This window comes from Mercenaria mercenaria, chromosome 1 (assembly GCF_021730395.1).
Source record: "Mercenaria mercenaria strain notata chromosome 1, MADL_Memer_1, whole genome shotgun sequence".
NCBI classification, from domain to species: Eukaryota; Metazoa; Mollusca; class Bivalvia; order Venerida; family Veneridae; genus Mercenaria; species Mercenaria mercenaria.
Window position 1 is genome coordinate 42,529,756 of NC_069361.1, and position 18,582 is coordinate 42,548,337.

An 18,582-nucleotide genomic window follows, 5' to 3' on the forward strand; every position below is an offset into this window, starting at 1 on the left:
AAAGGTCAAGCATTATATTTAATTTCAGGTCAAAACCATCAGAACAGTGCAGAATTAGTAAGCCTTGCTCTTTTAACACATGAAAGTGTTTCTATGTATCCCTGTTAAGGACTTCCGACATAAAGGGAGATAACTATTTAAAAGAGTATTTCTTGTTAGCTCTGTCTGGTTTTAAGCCAAACTGAAACAATGCATTGACTTTTGGCAAGCCAGCTGGACTCAGGATGACAGAAGCAAAGCTTGAACCCATACTGTGGAGGACAAGTTATCTGAAGTCAGTGACCTTAACCACAGAGCCATAGAGAACCCAAAAAAAGCATGAAAGGAAAACTATGCCGGTACCAGTTTGCATGAAATTGAATTTAGTTTTGCTCTGAATTTCTAAATAACTAAAAATCTTCAATCATACTAGCCAAGTGATGGTCTGAACTGATTTTAAAATTTGAAATTTAGGTATCTTGTTAAGATGTTCAGATGTTCACTAAGTACTATCTGTCTTGCAAACAGAGATATAATAATACTTATATGAATGTTGTACCTGGCTTTGTAAACTGCCCCGCAAAGACATACTCCGTCGTCCGGTTACTTCTTCACAGAGGCAAACAAACTTTTCCACTTCTTTTGATAAAGCTACAAATTCTGAAGAGGACAACCTTTCCAGAAACCCATCCTGAAAAGAATGAAAATACAACTTTTTTGCTAAAATCTGTATGTCATTTAACATAAATCTTCAATTTCTGTTTCAGTCTGTAAAACCAAAAGGCATCTAAGTATATGTTTTTGCTTGAATCAAAAGCATCATTGACTACATTCTGTTAAAAGAAAATAGATATGTTCCAGAATAAGCAAAGATAATTCAGATTTCCTATCAAACTTATCTAGGCCATAAGCCATAAAATTAATATTTCAACAATTCTCTCAGAATGAACAATGTATATATTCAGTATATAAATATGGAAGACGTACCTTAGCTCTTGCAGTGACAACTTTAACACATCTATCATGAGCATGATCACATACAGAATTAAGAAGTTCTCGTAAACCACCCATTGTCTTGTTGTAGTCATCTATAGAGATCATCACATCAACATCATCACTTCTACAAGTATATATACAACCTTTTATTTTCAGAACAAAAACCATTTTTTCTTTTTAACAATTTATAATTCAACTGAGTGTTTAAGTGTTCTGAATATATTCCAAGTAATACATGTACCATAAAAGAGCCCTCTGAAATATTCGAAATCCATGTGGACTGGGCTGAATAAGACCTGGCACAAGAAATGTGTCAATTAAAAAAGGCATAACAGGAATAGCATCCAGAATGAAAACCGTGTTCTATTTAATTCCTTTAACAAAAAATTTTAAGCAGCATTAAACCTGTAGAACAGAACAGCTTTTCATGATAGAGAAATACCCAAAATGCTCCTCCAGGCATTAATTCAAGCACAGGAGGGCACCTGGGTAAATGTCACTAAAACCATCGACCACCTAAAATCGAGCCGGATGGCTTCCGAACATAATGATCAGAACAAGTTTCAAACACGTTTTTTAAAATCGGCAACATTAAGTGCTCAGCCATAGTGGTTCCCATATAAAAAGAACTTACACAGAGACATTTAAATGTTTAGGTTCCTCTAACAGACCATTGGTTTCCTCAGTAGGTGACTGTAATGGTGTAGGAATCTTTGTTTTACCTGCTGCTATACCAAGTACATCAACAACTATACCATGGAATGCCTGTAACAAAGTACAGAAGAATCTGTAAATATTTTAGTTATTAAAACATTCAAGTGTAACAGGATTTAAACAGTTTATAATTTACCATGTTTTAAACACTTCTGTGCAGTGCTTTAATCATGGTATGAACCAACAGTTGAAATCAAAGGGAGATAACAGCACTTGATGGTTTTATAGACAACAAAGATTGCACAACCCAGTTTCACAGCTGAAACAGGTATCATGGTGACTTTTAACAAATCAACAAGGAGTGATCTTGAGAAATTATTCTGAAATTGATAACATTTGCCAAACTGATTTGAAAGCAGGCCTGCAGACAAAATCATACCACAGATTTTAATCAATAATTTTCCCAAAATTTTTACCTTTTCTTTACCATTCAGATCACTTCTCCCCAGTTAATGATGGCATGGAATTTTATTGAGCTTTCATAATGTGAAGAAAAAAATCCACCAAACACTATGCTTTATTAAAGCTTACAAGACTCATTTGATTGTATAATAGATAGTCGATGTCTTAATCATTATACTCCAAAAATGTATAGATGGCAAGGTGGGACCAATATTGTACTGTACCTTTGCTCTTTTGAGTACAACCAATAAATTCTGGAATATATTTTTCATTAGCTCCGTCCATTGCGTATAATTCAATAATCTCATCTGGTCTGCTAAACTGAAAATATTAACAAACAGAAAGACATATTAAAGATCAAATAGCAACATCTTAGATTTGTGAGAGGATTCTCTATTGAATCTGTTTCTACATAAAAGGATCCACTATTCATTTGATGGGATCAAAATTTCAAAACTAAAGGCATAACTGAATGTGACTATGTTAGTAGTAGAAAAAGGGTGCCTAACTCTGTAATGGTTGTATCAACCCTAAAAACAAATGTCACACATATGAATACATTCTGATCATATGTGTTAAGTTTCTACTGATTCTCTTTAAAGTTACTGAAGCAGTCAGTGCCACACTTTTTTCCAACAGATTGCATGAACATACAATGGTCTATAACCCATGAATGCACAAAATGTTTTATACAATACCTTATATTGTTATCATCTGTATCAATGTCGTCTGCTGCACATACAGCTTCTATCACAGTCTACAATGAAAATTAGTTCAATATATTTACACATCGGGTAAACTTCAAAGACAGTTCTATTACATACCCTGATAATATGGTCAAAGGAAACACAAGTAAAACTATGTATTAAAAACATTTAAAACTAGATACATATGAAGCAGCACACCATTTCAAAACCCATGCAATTTTAAGCTGCATGCCAATTCAACGTGCTTGTGATACTAAATAGCATTATCTTCAAAGTTATATGAACGAAGCTCATATTCTTATCAACATGTATGTTGTCTATCAAATTGCAAATTAAAACAATGCAAAAACTAGAGCAATATACGCTGAAAGGTATGACCTTTGACCTCTAAGTGTGACACTGACCTTGAAGAGAGCCATTCAAAATTGCGCTCTGCAAGTCTTCTAGATGTAGTAAACATTTGTGCCAAGTTTCTTTAAAATCCTTCAAGCAGTTCTAGAGTTTCAGAGCAGACATCAAACAAAGTCACATGACCTTTGACCCTAAGAGTGACATTGACCTTGAAGAGAGCCATCCAAAACATGCACTCTGCACATCGTCTTGATGTGGCTAACGTTCTGTCAAGTCTCTTCTAAATCCAACAAAGGGTTCAAGAGTTACAGAGCGGACACAAAATTGCTAACGGACAGACAGACTGACAGACAGACACCATTGCCATAACATAATACGTCCCTTCAGGCAAATAATTATCCCCTCTACAGAGTAATTATCCCTCTCTACAATATTTTATCAATTATATTCAGGACTACTCACTTGCTTTACCACAGCCTTCATACCAGTGAATGTTTCATCCCTGTATACATCCAGGAATTGAAATTTCTGAAGTCTCAACATCCCAAATAATGTAGCTACAAGTTTCTCCTGCAAGAAAAAAAACCCATATAATTGATATCAGTATTATTCATGGTGGTCTAGATTTCATACATTTCATGATGATATCAATCCAGTAAAGTTAAATACAACAATCACGGTACTGAAATAAAGTTTTTCCCAGCAAAAATAGACTTTTGGAATATCCTTGACTGTGTAAAAATCATCCTTGACTGTGTAAAAATCAAAATCAAATTCTGCTAAGAGTTGATCCTTTTAAACAAGTTTGACTGAAATCCATGCAACAGTTCTGAAGGTACTGGGTCCAGAAATACTTTGTGACATGCCCTTATACATTTAAGCAGAAATGAATGAACCATCTGGACAGAAATAGTAATACCTCATCTAGCAAAGGTGTTGAATCAGATATAGGTCGGTTCAGCTCCGATGTTACGTGTTTGTGGAATTCTTCTTGTATCATAATATCTATCAGTTTTTGTAACTCTGCTAGCTGGGACCCTAAATGTCTGATAAAGAAAAGCAGAAAATGCCCATTCACATTAACAATCAAATAACATTCTTGTATGAGAGATAACTAACAATTAAACATTCAGTTAAAAACTAAACAGTATGCAGCTTTCTACGAGAAATGACATGTATAAAGAATATTTGTTTTTAATCAGTACAGAATATATCTCCCTGAGAACTTGGGACAATTTCTGTGTTTTCAAGAGTGCCTAATCCAGTTTCTAACTTTACCTAAATTTCATCAAAACTTATACTAATCATGCTTTATGAAGAATCAGGAAGAATATTTGGCTTTTGGAATGTTAACAAGATTTTCTATAATTTGACCTGGTAACCTAGTTTTTGACCCTAAATAAACCAGTTTCAAACTTGAACACATTTCATACAAACAAACATGCTGACTATGTTTCATGACAACCAGGCAGAAAATGTAGCATCTGGGGCATTAATGGCAGTTTTTTTTCTGATTTAACCTACTGACCTAGTTTATAATCAAAGGTGATCCACTTTCAAAACTGATCTAGACTTCATCAAGACAAACATTCTGACAAAATTCATGAAGATCAAGTGCAAAATGTGGCCTTTAGAGTGTTGACAGTTTTTCTATTATTTGACCAAGTGACCTGATCTTTTACCCTAGAAGACCCACTATCAAAATTACCCAAGATTTTAATGTGACAAACATTCTGACAAAGTTTCCTTCAGATTGGGCCATGACTAAGCATCATTCTGATTGGGCCAAAATTGTGACCTCTGGAGTGTTTAAGTTAAACTGCTGACGATGGACTACAGACACAGCATGATCACAAAAGCCAACTTTGAGCATGTGTGCTCAAGTGAGCCCAAACTATATCAATCACAGTGTGAGTGATGCAGATTATATTTCACTAACAGAACACAGTATCATATCAATTGGCAAAAAATACAAAAGTGATAAACATATAATTACAGTTGCCATTTTGTTGTGTGCAAAAAATGCAGTAAAACTGCTTAATCTGTATGCAGCAATCTCAATACACCAATCAGTATGCAGACAAAAAATGTGCTACCTTAGACTGTGAACACCTGCCAGCTCCTGAGAGAGAACTTCCTGTGTAGTTGAGATGAGATCTAGAGCCCCTACAAACTCATTGGTTGACAACAAAGTCTGTATGGTTGGTTGAGTCTGGTGAACAGTGGCCATCAATTTTAACTGAAGTATTAATATACAAAAATATAACATTCAAGAGCCTGCAGTATGTAGCAATTTATGTCTGAAGACAGCTCTGAAGCTGATGGTGTTAAAACAGTTGAGAGATTCCACAGATATACACTCAACAAAATTCATAATCGGTCAGTTTATATTGTATTACTATTTTGTTAATAATGCATGTATTCAGCTAATTATTGATTTATTTTTGGCCGACTCATGGTCAAAGTAACAGCATTTGGCATTTTGACCAATACTGTATATTTTGCATGTGCATGGCATGTGCACCAACAGGCGTTTGTTTACACCTTTGGCATTACTGACGAAAGTCCTACTAAAAAAACACATATCATGGTGAAATTGACACTGTTAGCTGTTCTTACATAAGCAGTATTTTTGCAATGGAAAGGTTGTTTGTACTAACGGTGACACTGTGACACTAACCTCTGACATCCAACTTGATAGGTCTTAGTAGTAAATTGTTGCCTATCTGCCAAGTTTGAGGATGGCAGGTTAAAATGTTCTCAATATTTTGAGCAGAACTAAACTGCCACCAGACAGGAGGGACAACCATCACATAATAAATCCATCTTACCACTTAGCATGACAGTGACTATGACCTTTATTTAACCCTTAGCCTGCTGGCGGCAAATGATTCTGCCTTTGCGACAAGTGCAGACCAAGATCAGCCTGCACATCCGTGCAGGCTGATCATGGTCTGCACTGTTCGCCATTCTGTCAGTATCCTTTTGGTAAGCACAAGTTCATTATAGAAATTTAGCAGGGTAAGGGTTAAGAAACCTTAAAATCATGAGGGGTCCGTAAAGAATGTGATTTTGTACTAAGAGTCACTGTAACCTTAATCTTTGACCCACATACCTCACATTCAATAGAGGTCATTCACTGCCAATGGGAATTTCAGAATTGTAGGTCAAAGTGCTCTCAAGGTATTGAATGGAAACACTTTTTGTACTTTTAAGCGCTTTTTGTTCTAATATGGTAACTATGACCTTGACTTATGACCCAGTGATATCAATATGAATCTGGGTCACCCATTGTCCATGAGCAATTTGTCAATCAACTTTGAGGATCACAGGTCAAAGCATTTTAAGACACTGACTTGAAACTGAATTTCTAACAGACAGACAGACGACTTGCACAATTATATTACATGTCCCTTCAAACGTTAGTCATGTATAGAAATGAAATATGTAAAAAAGTACAGAAGTGTGTGCTTTTGTTAGCCCCAGCTGTTTCAATTAGCACTTTTCAAAAAATATTTAAGAAAGTAAACAAACATAACAATGTTTAACTTGACACCACATCTGAGTAAGTCAATCCTTTATACTTTGAAGATTTAACCCTTACCATGCTGGACATGATCGGTTCTGCCTTTGCAACCAGTGTAGATCGTGATCAGCCTGCACATCTGTGCAGTCTGATCATGATCTGCACTGTTCCCTATTCAGTCAGTATCTTTTTGGTAAGCAATCCTTTTAACAGTTAATGGTACTGTCCAAACTAGAAGATGGACAAGTTCATTATAGAAATTTAGTAAGGTAAGGTTTCATGAGGATCTCATATCAAATATCAAATAACAGAACCACTATCAAACCACTCTACCACTGTACCTCATTCCTTTACATTTGGATCAGGAAATGAGGTATACCGGGTACATAATCAATTTTACAGCAACATATACAATGTGATGTATTATCTTTGTTTACCTTATTATGCAGGTGAACATAACTGGACCGTGACTTCGTCAGTTTTAGAACCTTTAAAGATTCCTTTGCCATCATAGTATCCATGTTGTTGATTTTATCCCTGAGAAAGGAAATGTACATGCTGTAAATGTAATTAACTTATGTTTCTTAATGACTCTTGTGTTCAAAATAATACGCAGAAACATATGAGCCACACCATGAGAAAACCAACATAGTGGCTTTGTGACCAGCATGGATCCAGACCAGCCTGCGCATTCGCGCAGTCTGATCAGGATCCATGCTGTTCGCTAACAGTTTCTCTAATTTCAAAAGGCTTTGGAAGCAAACAGTATGGATCCTGACCAGACTGCGCAGATGCGCAGGCTGGTTTGGACCCATGCTGGTCGCAAAGCCACTATGTTGGTTTTCCCACGGCGCGGCTCATATACTGTTGCATCTGAATTGCCAGATCATACAGCAACTTTCAGAATAGGCAAAAATATCTGGGCGAAACAACTAATTTCACAGAAACTAACAACTAAGATGACACAATCTCATCTTGGTATGATTTAAACTATCCTACAAGGGCAAGTTGCAAAAAAGTCAATGCCTTCATCACTAGCCCATAATTGATCCCAGACTCAACCAACTAGCTCTATCTTGGGTTACAACAAATATTTTTTCCATGCAATGGTGCTAACACTTAAACAGAAAATCTCAAATGACCCAAGTTTTCAAAAAGTTTATTTGTTGTTCAGTTTTAAATCATGTCAGATGGTGAATTTAACGTCAGGTACCACTCTAGTGGTATGTGCGGCATCCGAGTAGAACAGATGCCTTCAGCAAGTCAGCTTCCTAACATGGAAGAGTTCTACATCTAAAGTAGGCTTTAGTACACATAGCATTGACGGGCATGTGACGATAATACTGAGATCTTTGAGGCCCCTAAGTCTTCAAACAGAAGTGGAAAATAATTAAGACTAATTCTTCCCACAATGATAGGTAATTATGTGTACACACAAAATGATTAAAATTCCAGCAAACCTGAGATACTTGATCCTTGCACAGGTAACTTTCATTTTTTCCTGCAGTTCATCATGTGATGTCATAGCATGAAAGAAGGCCTCAGATCTACGAGATATCTGCTGGGCAATCTGTACTTCTACAATGTCCAGGTAATGACTTAGCTGAAATTCAAGTAAGTTATAACAGCTGTAATTCAAGAAAATAATGGGGTACTCTCAAACATTTTAAACTATTTGTATTAGTATCATGCCTGAAAATAATGGAACATTATCATTCTACCATTAAATAATTAATATTTGTGGGATTATAATTTTCATGGATTTCATGGTAGTGTTTATCCATGAAATCTAATCCCAATAAAGAAATAGAATTCCCATTTACTGTATCTTTAACACTAAAATCCACAAACTACTGTCTGCATGAAATAGCTACCTTCACAGCAACAACGGAATTTATACTCATTAAAATAAATGATACCACAGTATTGTTTTTGTAACAAGTACTGACCATGCTTTTAATAAGTTTAAAATTGCGACAGCAACACTTGAAGACAATGAACCTACAATTATATTTCATAACATAACTTATATGTTTTCAGTGCCAAACTGTAGAGTCAGTGTCCATCCTCATGAAAACACACTGATTACTGGTTTAACTGAACAATGTACGGGTTGCTCTAAAGGGGAATGACACAAAGTACATCCCATATAAAATCTGTCAGTAATTATATTCAGCGTGAAACCGCCTGCTTAGCTCAATAGGGAGAGCATAGATCTACGGATCGCGGGTTCGATCCCTGGGCGGAGCGTATGTTCTCCGTGATAATCTGATAGAAGACATTGTTTCTGAAATCATTCGTCCTCCACCTCTGATTCATGTGGGGAAGTTGGCAGTTACTTCCAGAGAAAAGGTTTGTACTGGTACAGAATCCAGGAATAATGTTTAGGTTAACCGCCCGCTGTTACAAAACTGAGATACTGCTGAAAATCGGCATTAAACCCAAAACAAACAAACAAATGTTCAGCATGATTTCAAAAAGGTTTAAAGCCAGTTTGAAAGAAACTTCATTTAGTTCAAATAGAAACTTTATAATTAATGCATGATGTTATACATAGCAATATAATTATCATGCCAGGTAATCCTGTGACAGAACTGTCCATAAAATGTGTTGGAAACATGTAACATAAAATCTCTGCACTGACACTTGACAGCTGAGAGGCCCAGTAAGTGTCAGGGGTTCCATTTGACCCGGGACTCCGGGTCCGAACCCGGGAGATTTTCAAAAGACCCTCAAAGGACCCGGCATGATACTTGCCTGTGCGTCCTTCGGGACCCGGAGGCATTTTCCTTTGATAATCCTTTCTCTTATCAATCATTTCCTTCAGTAAAACTATTTCCACGATAGACACGTGTATTCCAAAATAAACGCTCGCGGTCATGCCCTCTTGCCTTTGATCTTCTGCTAAATCCCGCCCTTTCTCCTGTAGACATGCCTCGCTGATTTTTTATCAGCAAGTTACGTCACGGCGAGTGCACATAGGTAACAAGAATCAATGAAGTGTTGAAATTAATTGATAAAGCGATCCTGCGGACAGTCAAAAAAGGCGCCAATTATTAAATTATCGTAAGCAGCTGATTAACGAGCATGTGAAAAGTGCCCGGTGCAAAAAAGTGCAAGATTTTTTCATGCAAACCTTAAATTAGACCATTGCTTAGTGATCATACCGTAATTTCAACAAGAAACTTCACAAATTTTGATGAATTTTGAAAGCTAAAATAAGATTAGAATGTCCGTTCACGAGTCTAATTACTCCCGATGTCATATGCATATTTCCAAAATTCCTTGAAAAAAAACTGACTTTCAATGCAGTTTTTAATGATAAGTAGCATAATTATTTGAGGACCTATCTCTGATTCAGCTTAGTTTGCCAAGTAAACTGAGCAAAAACTACTTTCCGGGTGACATTCCGAAAGTGTACCAGTATCCGGATAGTACATTTTGGATAATTTTTATAGAGTGTTATAGCACTGTTCTGTTATTAAAAATTAAATGAAACATAGAAGAAAAACCTAATCAAAATAACATGAATTTTGATAAATATTAGTTTACAATATATGACCTGAAACTGACATTTTTATTATGCTGTAACATGATCTTGGGTTTATTGTTTTCTTAGGTAAAGATCTACGTATTACTAAAAAAAAATATAGTCAATTATATGGACGTGTTGGGATAGGACTCCTGTATATTGGAAAAGGACCCTTCTAAATTTGGGCCCAAGGGTCCTGGGACTCTTGGGTTTTCAGGTCTAGTGGAACCCCTGAAGTGTGCTTTAATTTTTGCAAGAAGCCACTGTTTCATAAGACTTTCTGAGGGAACATGCACTCCGGACCTCTCTGGCAACTCAACTCACCCAACCCAAAGTCCTGGACCTGCCCTTACAGATTATCAAAATGCACACACTTACCTTTTCCTGCAACAACTTTGATGACTGTCTGGTTCCAGGCTGGTTTATCTTTGACTCCTCAACTTGTGTCCATGGAAACACAGCATTAAAGGTGTCAAGGTTTTCCAGGTTAAAATTTGGTAATAAAAACAACTGAAAAAAAAGAATTAAACTGTCAGTTATAGTATCTAGCTAGTTCAATGATTTTGGTACATAACATGTGTTATTTCTAACTCTACTTGTATTTATCTACTTGTGAGACCATTGAAATAGCTTGGTATTACAGATACAGCCAGACAGACAGAAAAGTGCAAACCTCATCCACCACCTGAAGATGGAACAGTACACAGCCTTGAAGTATTAATTATTATTCATTCCACTTAACTTCACTTATTATACATCATTAAATTGTAATGGAAACACAAAAGCAAGTCTGCAAGCTGTCGTACCCAAACATCAATACAACATGTCTCCCAAGTTGTGGATGAGTCATTTTCAATAATAACAAAGATACCTTCACTCCAATAATATTCTTATACCATAAATAGCTGTATTGAAATTTCTCTTGCTATTTTAGCCAGATCATTTGGCTAAGCATAATTTTGCATATCACTATAATGTGTGACTGAGAATAAATTTGAATTTAACCCTTTACAAAGATTATGATAAGTAAAAAATATTTTCAAGCATATTGATCCAATCAAGCATTGCAGGCAATACAAATAACCTACAACATTTCAAAACACAAGGAAAAATTATCATATAATCAAAGATGGAGCTGGCATGTGGCAGTGTGCCAGACTAATTGATGTGTTTATTACGCTGCATTCAAAACGTATCACTTCCACAATGAAGGGATTGCGGGAATAATAAAGGATGTTGAATATAAAACTCAAAGCCTGAAGGAATGTCACATAGGACATGCGACAACAGCTTGGCTAGAACCCTGATAATTTTACTTTATTCCATCAAAAACAAACTTATATCTGTTTAGGAGTTAATAATGCACAGAATGTCAATGACTTACTTTTGGAATCTGCTCTAGTTCTGTTCTGTTTTTCTCTGAAAAAAGGTCAAATAAAACTGATATACACAATCATGTATGTAAGACTGATAAATTCCTCAAAGGAAACAAATATGTCATTCCCTATCCACTAGAACCTACCCAACAAATGTGTACACATCACATGCTTTCATTCTTGATTTGGAGAACATGACCAATATACAGAGGTGGGAATTTTACAAAAGTGTTTGCCTAACTTGGTAAATATTCTGGAGGAGTGTGTGTGTGAGGGGGAGCGGGGTGGGTGGGGGGGGGGGGGGGCTGTAGCAACAGTATCAGAATGATATTAAGCAGTCACTGCTGCTATAGTGTCTGTGTGTATATCAGACAAAATTTCACTTTTACATTGTCTAGAAAGGGATTTTTGTCAGGAACAAAATAGACGGGAAAGACACTTTTTTTAATATATGGGGAATAAGCTAGAAGAACAGAAATGGCTAAAGAATAGGGTGAATAAAGCCCTAAATTGTCATCAATATATCTACATGTATACTGGGAACTTAAGGCAGGTTGTTGAAAAATATGTTTCATTTTATATGAGGTAATCCGGTACAAGGCCAGTCCTCAGATCTAGTCACTCATTTTTGACTTCTGATTCATATATGGAAGTTGTCAGTTACTAGTAGGAAATCGGTTAGTTTTGGTACGGAATACAAGAACATTTGTTAGGTTAACTGACTGCCAATAACTGAACCAAACCATCAGTGAACATTGATACAAACAAATGAATCTTTATGTAAACACTAGCCTTGTTGTTTATGCGAGACACTTAATATTGGACATATATACTGAATATACCTGCTTGTCTGACCATTTTAGTTAAATGTGTTTCTGGGCCTTTCCCTTCCACCACAGCCTGTAATTCTCTGCTGTGTTTCTTAAATCTCTGTAATAGACAAATCATATTTCATAACCAGTGTGTTACATATACATTATAGTACAGAACTACAGTTTTACAGTACTTAATATTTGGACATACCTGTCACACAACATTATATTCTGCTGCACCATGAGAAAACCAACATAGTGCATTTGCAACCAGCATGGATCCAGACCAGCCTGCGCATCCGCGCAGTCTGGTCAGGATCCATTTTGTTCACTAACAGTTTCTCTAATTGCAATAGGGTTTGAAAGCAAACAGCATGGATCCTGAACAGACTGCAAGGATGCGCAGGCTGGTCTGGATCCATGCTGGTGGCAAATGCACTATGTTGGTTTTCTCATGGTGCGGCTCATATGTAGTTTCAGAAGAGTTTCACTGCAAAATTTCAGTATAAGAAAAAAAATATATCTTGCTTTCAGTACATACCAGCTGAAACTTCTGGGAAATGGTCAAATGTTATTTGTCATGAATTCAAAGCTTGGCAATCCATTCAACATAATTTTATTCATTATTACATAATAAAGGCGTCATAACCCTTACCTCTGAAGTTCTGTTAATATAGGACTGGAAGTGTCCTCTGCTGATTTCCTGAACGTAAGGTGATGATGGGAGGTAAGATTTCTCATAGAAATCAACTCCCCATGTCTTTGTAAAAAAGTCTGTTTCTCTTTTAACGAGTCGTGGATCATTTAATGCTGCCGGTAAGTTGACTTTTGAATTAAAGACAGTCCACTTGTGCTGATCTTGTACAACTGAAGGTTCAGGATTTGATGTTTGCCGTTGAGCATTGGCATGTAACCTCTGTAGTGCTGAGTTTGTTCCCTCTGAAAGACAAAGAACATTTAAAAACAGCATTTCTTAAATATACTTATGATATTTTAGTTAAGACTCAAGTCTGTTCTTTTCTAAATAAACCATTTTCATTTAAAGGTAGTTTAATTGCAAGGGACAATATATACTGAATGTTCAAACTCAAGTTTTATTTCAATCAGCATTCAATACGTTCAACAGCTAAAAAACTTTTTTCTTAAATGTAATATTAACATTGACTTTTTAACAATTCCCAATTTATTAGGCATTTTACGTTGTTGTTTACCAAATTACTTACTATCTTATTAAAAGGGAGATGACTCAGTTAAACTAACATTCATTTTTTGCGTAGAACAGAGGTTGATTCTTGCCTCAGCCATGCTGATTCCAAAGTAGTCAGTTACCTTTCTGAGGCTTATAATTTATCAATATCTTCTTGTTGAGGCTTTTGTACCTTATGATGTGACTGCCCTTTTCACAAATATACCCGTGGAGAAAGCAATAAAAGTGATAGAGAGATTGAAGAAAGATAACTCACTCAAGGAAAGATCAACACTCTTGGTAAATGAGATTACGACCCTTCTAAAATTGTTTTGAACAAAACATATATTCTGTACCATGGAACATTTTATAAACAGGAACATGGGACAGCAATGGGCTCACCCATCTCTCCGATTGTGGCCAATTTGTACATGGAGGATTTTGAGCAACATGCCCCATCAACAACTGAATGTCCACCAGAACCTTGGTTTAGATACATGGATGATACGTTCACATAAATGAGTATCAATTCTATTGATTTGTTAACTGATCACATCAACTCAACTGATGACGATATCAAATTCACCAGTGAACCTGAGGAAAACGACCAACTCCCTTCTTGGACGCTGACATCTATATTAAAAAGGATGGCTCCACAAGTTAAAATCTAAGTGGAAACCAACCCATACAGACCATTATCTGAATTTTAACTCGAACCATCATATACTGGTTTCCCAGTAGTTTCCGGACCAAAATCGCTATGTTTTGCCCGTAACTTCCAAACAAAACATAGTAGAAACATAAAATTTTCACAGAAAAAAAGCTAGGTTCTTCATAAACACCATGCAGAAGTCGTATAACACTTGCGTTCATTAACACAAATGTAGACGAGGCCTCAAAAGGGGCAATCAATTCCATTAATATCTCAGTTATTCCGAGTAGTTTTCCGGACCTGTCATTGTAAAAGTTGTAACCTCTATAAAAGCAAACATTTCCGATTTCCTGATAAAAATTCAAAATTAGAACATAATTCTAAGGCGTGATGATGATTTAAAAAGTATATATTTCAAGAATTTAACAAATACAAGATTTGTAATACGCTCATTACAGTCATGTATAATTACGTTTGAATGACGTTACGTCACGCTAAAAATGACGGAACGTACTGAGCGGACTGGTAATTTTACAAAAAAGAAGTAAAGAACTTTTAATATAATTAACAACTTAAAAAAAGAACAAGAACGTACGGTCTCAAAATTGGTAGTCTAACGCCCTGACCACTCGGGCACTGCTGCTAAACATTTGATTGATCTACAGTATCGTAGGTAAATACCCGTCTATTTTGGTTCCTTTTTTTAATCGATAATTTAATGCTGTAGTATAGTGAATAAGCCTAATTTCTAACTTTATTTGTTCCATTTTAATACTATCGGAATGTTTTACTGTATCGCCTGCAAATGGGAGCATCAATTGACTGATGTTTACCTTCAAGGAGCCTCAATTTCTGCGCATGCGCACTGTAAGTTGTAACTGGAATTCCCCTGCAGTTGACAATCGCTTGTGTAAACAATTACATCGAAGTAAGTTTAAACAACCGGGATATTCAAATAATTAATAAGTTGGTAATGCTAGGTTTTCACTATTATGTAAAGGCAATAAAGATCTAAATGATATAATATTGTTACCCAGATGCTTTACGACGGAATAAAGTCTATACAGCACGAAATGTAAAAGGTCCTGAAAACTACTTGGGTCCGGAAACTACTGGGAAACCAGTACAACACAAGAGATCTGTTTAAGACCTCTCATGTATAGAGCGGAAAATGTAGTTAGTGAGCCTGAAGACATCAAGGCGGAGAAAACTTATATATCGGAGGAGCTTAAAGCGAATGGTTACAAGAACTGGATGCTGAAAATACCAGAAAAGAAGATAAGTTCAAGGAGAAGACTATTTCTGAAAAAAAAAAACAACAACAGGGAAACAGATAGCAGTACTGATTCCATAAGTAAGAGGCATCTCAGAAGAGTTTAAAAAATATGGAGTACAGACATACAGTAGTCACATACCACAAACCTTAAAATTTAACACAATAAGATCAAATTTAGTACACCCAAAAGACCCTACCCCCAGCTGAAAAACAATGCTGTGTTATATACAAGATCAAATGTGAAGGTTGCAATTTTGAATAATACGGTGAGACTGCCAGGAACTTAGGGGTATGGGTTAAGGAACATGTGACTACAAAAAGAAGCCGTTTAACACCAGTACTGGGCGAATATTGTAAAGATACTGGACACTCAATATCATAGGATAACATCTGTGTGGTGGCTAGTGAAGATAACACCGTGAGACACAAGATCATGGAAGCAATTGAGATCATGGAAAGGGCCCCCCGTTTTGAATGAAAATACAGGTTATGACCTTCCGCTAGTCATAGCATCTATGCCGTCTAAACAGCTGATCAATCGCATGTATTGACATGCTGCCATTTGACTGAGGCCCGATAGGGGTAGCCGAATTCAGAGCTCTATGTATAGATCTAGACCTTCCGCCAGTCTATCAGAAGGTTGTGTCACGTGACCACAATCGTCACGTGACACCACAGTCCTGAAGAAGACTCCGAGATGGGAGTCGGAAGTCTAGACAAGAAGATAAATTTTAAGCCTCAGAAAGGTAACTAACTACTTTGGAATAATTTTTTTTGGTTTTAAAAAATATAATTTTTTTAACCATCTTACACAACCTTACCTGCACTTTGGTTCACATGCTCCCTCATGATGTGTTCCTCATAGTCCAGGTCACTCACTCCATCAACTGGCAATGATAAACAAACATTATTTTTTCCGTATTTACAGACATACGAGCCACCTTCTCTGGTGCAATGGAAGTCCCTCAAATGACGGCAAAATTCTCGCGGCGACTTGAAATTGATTTTTTCTTTGCAGAAATCGCAGCGAGTCCAATGACCGCTAGAGACTTTCGTCTGTGGTCGAATCATTGTCAGTCACATAAAATTAAGGTTGTCTTATTATGGTATACACTTTTCATACACTACATAGCCTGAAATACAAGGAAATATTTTATTTCTCAAACTGACAATTCCCCGGAAACGTAGCCATCGCGGCAAGGTGAAGGTCATTCTATCGGTGTTACTGTTCATTATTCCGTTGTAAATTATCCTAGGTAAAGCAGGAGCGTATCGATAGAGTTCCAAAGGGGTGTCGCACATTTCATTAGAGTTACCTCTCACGAACACACTCAAACGAACCGAGTGTATTTTTGATTCGTTGGATTAAAATAAATAATAGCAGACCGGTTTGATAAGTTGCGTCGTGTAGAGATAAAAAAAAAAGGCAGTGGCTAGAGAACCGGAATCGGTTCCCTAGACAGCGAACTTATTCGTCTGGAACCGGTTCTCTAGCCGAAGTACCGTGCATAGGCTAGGGAACCGGAATTTTATTTCTATGCATAAAGCTGTAGAAATTCACTTTTGTTTCTTTTGGAAAGTATCATGTATTAATTAATTTTACCATTTCCGCAAGCCACGCCCTTTCATTTATTTGTGTTTACTGTGTCTCCTAAAGTGTACTTGCCGCATACTGACCGCCATGATAAAGTACGATGAATGCGGAAATCGTCGGCACTGGAGCAAGCCGAAATAAACTTGAAATTTAAACTATAAAGGTACAATACAATAAAAGAAACAATTAAATTTAAAATAAATTAAGTAATTTCTGTTAATTAGTATTGATCACATATCTTTGAACGTGAAATGCCGAGGTGTTACAAACCAGTACTTAAAGTGATAAAAGAATCGAAGTTTTAATGGCAATTAAATCAGTTTGTACATCTATAAACCTGTAATGACACAAATACAAATCAATATTATTTTAGATCTAAATAATTTAAACACAGTGCATGTTTAAAGCAAATAAAGTTTACAAACGGCAAAGTGGTTTTCATGCATTCATTCGTACCAGTTTATATTATTCAAATATGGCGGACACGGTATGCAACGAGTACACTTTTGAAGACAGTAAACGCAGATAAATGCAAAGGCATGGTAAAATTAATTCAGATAATAATGTGCATGACACTTACCAAGAAACAAAGTGGATTTCGGTAGCATTATGCATAAAAATAAAATTCCGGTTCCCTAGCCCATGCACAGTATTTTGGGTAGGCCTAAAGTGCGAAAATAAGGTTATTTTGGCGAAAATAAGATTTTTTTACGAAAATGAGCCATACATTTTTTATTATATATCTAATTAAAATTTATTTTTTATCATTATATAGAGACGATCATTTGACACTTATAAAACAAAACTAAACGATTTTAGTTCAACAATTAGGAAATTATTAGCGACTTTAATTAACATGCATCAAAATCGCTTGCAAAAATAACTTTTTGTTGTGCGAAAATAAGCTATATTTTATTTATTCATTACCTAAATGAAGTTTATATCATCATAAAGATACGATCATTAGACACTAATAAAGCAAAATTAAGTGATTTAAGTCCAATAATTAGGAAATAATTAGCGATTTTAATTAACATATATATATATAACGTTTTCCTGTTTATGATTGTAAATATTAACATCATAAACTACTTTGAATAACATTACAAATATTTATATTTGGATGAAACCCATTTAAATGAGATGCATGTATCATTCATAAAAAAAAATAATAATAAAAAGAGATTTAAAATATGTGACTTTATTAAAGTTATTTAAATAGTTAAAATCCCTGTAATCTAATACATATTATTTTCGTTAATAATTCCCGTCATTCTCACTAAAAGATAAAAATGATTGATTTTTCACATAGAGGCATTAACTGTTATAGTCTTTAAGAAAGTAAAAGAAGATATTAAAACAAAAGTTTAAACGATATGGCTTATTTTCGCAATTATTACTGCTATTATCGTAATTGCAATCAGTGCGGCTGACAAATAAATGCTTACTTTTTCGTTATTATAAGATTCAAATTAATCA

General features: G+C 35.7%; 1 protein-coding gene across 1 annotated transcript in view; it reads right to left on the reverse strand.

Annotated features, from left to right (window-relative positions):
* Nucleotides 1-16,728, reverse strand: part of LOC123540837 (vacuolar protein sorting-associated protein 54-like) — a 54,287-nt gene extending 37,559 nt beyond the window's left edge. The window contains exons 1-15 of the mRNA XM_045326153.2: nucleotides 16,331-16,728; nucleotides 13,051-13,334; nucleotides 12,426-12,513; nucleotides 11,592-11,626; nucleotides 10,586-10,717; nucleotides 8,136-8,278; nucleotides 7,113-7,212; nucleotides 5,246-5,388; nucleotides 4,069-4,195; nucleotides 3,612-3,719; nucleotides 2,790-2,848; nucleotides 2,316-2,412; nucleotides 1,610-1,740; nucleotides 967-1,099; nucleotides 539-670 (exon numbers count right to left, since the gene is read on the reverse strand). Coding sequence (XP_045182088.2) covers nucleotides 539-670; nucleotides 967-1,099; nucleotides 1,610-1,740; nucleotides 2,316-2,412; nucleotides 2,790-2,848; nucleotides 3,612-3,719; nucleotides 4,069-4,195; nucleotides 5,246-5,388; nucleotides 7,113-7,212; nucleotides 8,136-8,278; nucleotides 10,586-10,717; nucleotides 11,592-11,626; nucleotides 12,426-12,513; nucleotides 13,051-13,334; nucleotides 16,331-16,580 — 1,962 coding nt within the window. The 5' untranslated portion in view covers nucleotides 16,581-16,728. The remainder of the gene's footprint in view (nucleotides 1-538; nucleotides 671-966; nucleotides 1,100-1,609; nucleotides 1,741-2,315; nucleotides 2,413-2,789; nucleotides 2,849-3,611; nucleotides 3,720-4,068; nucleotides 4,196-5,245; nucleotides 5,389-7,112; nucleotides 7,213-8,135; nucleotides 8,279-10,585; nucleotides 10,718-11,591; nucleotides 11,627-12,425; nucleotides 12,514-13,050; nucleotides 13,335-16,330) is intronic.
* Nucleotides 16,729-18,582: the final 1,854 nt, after the last annotated feature.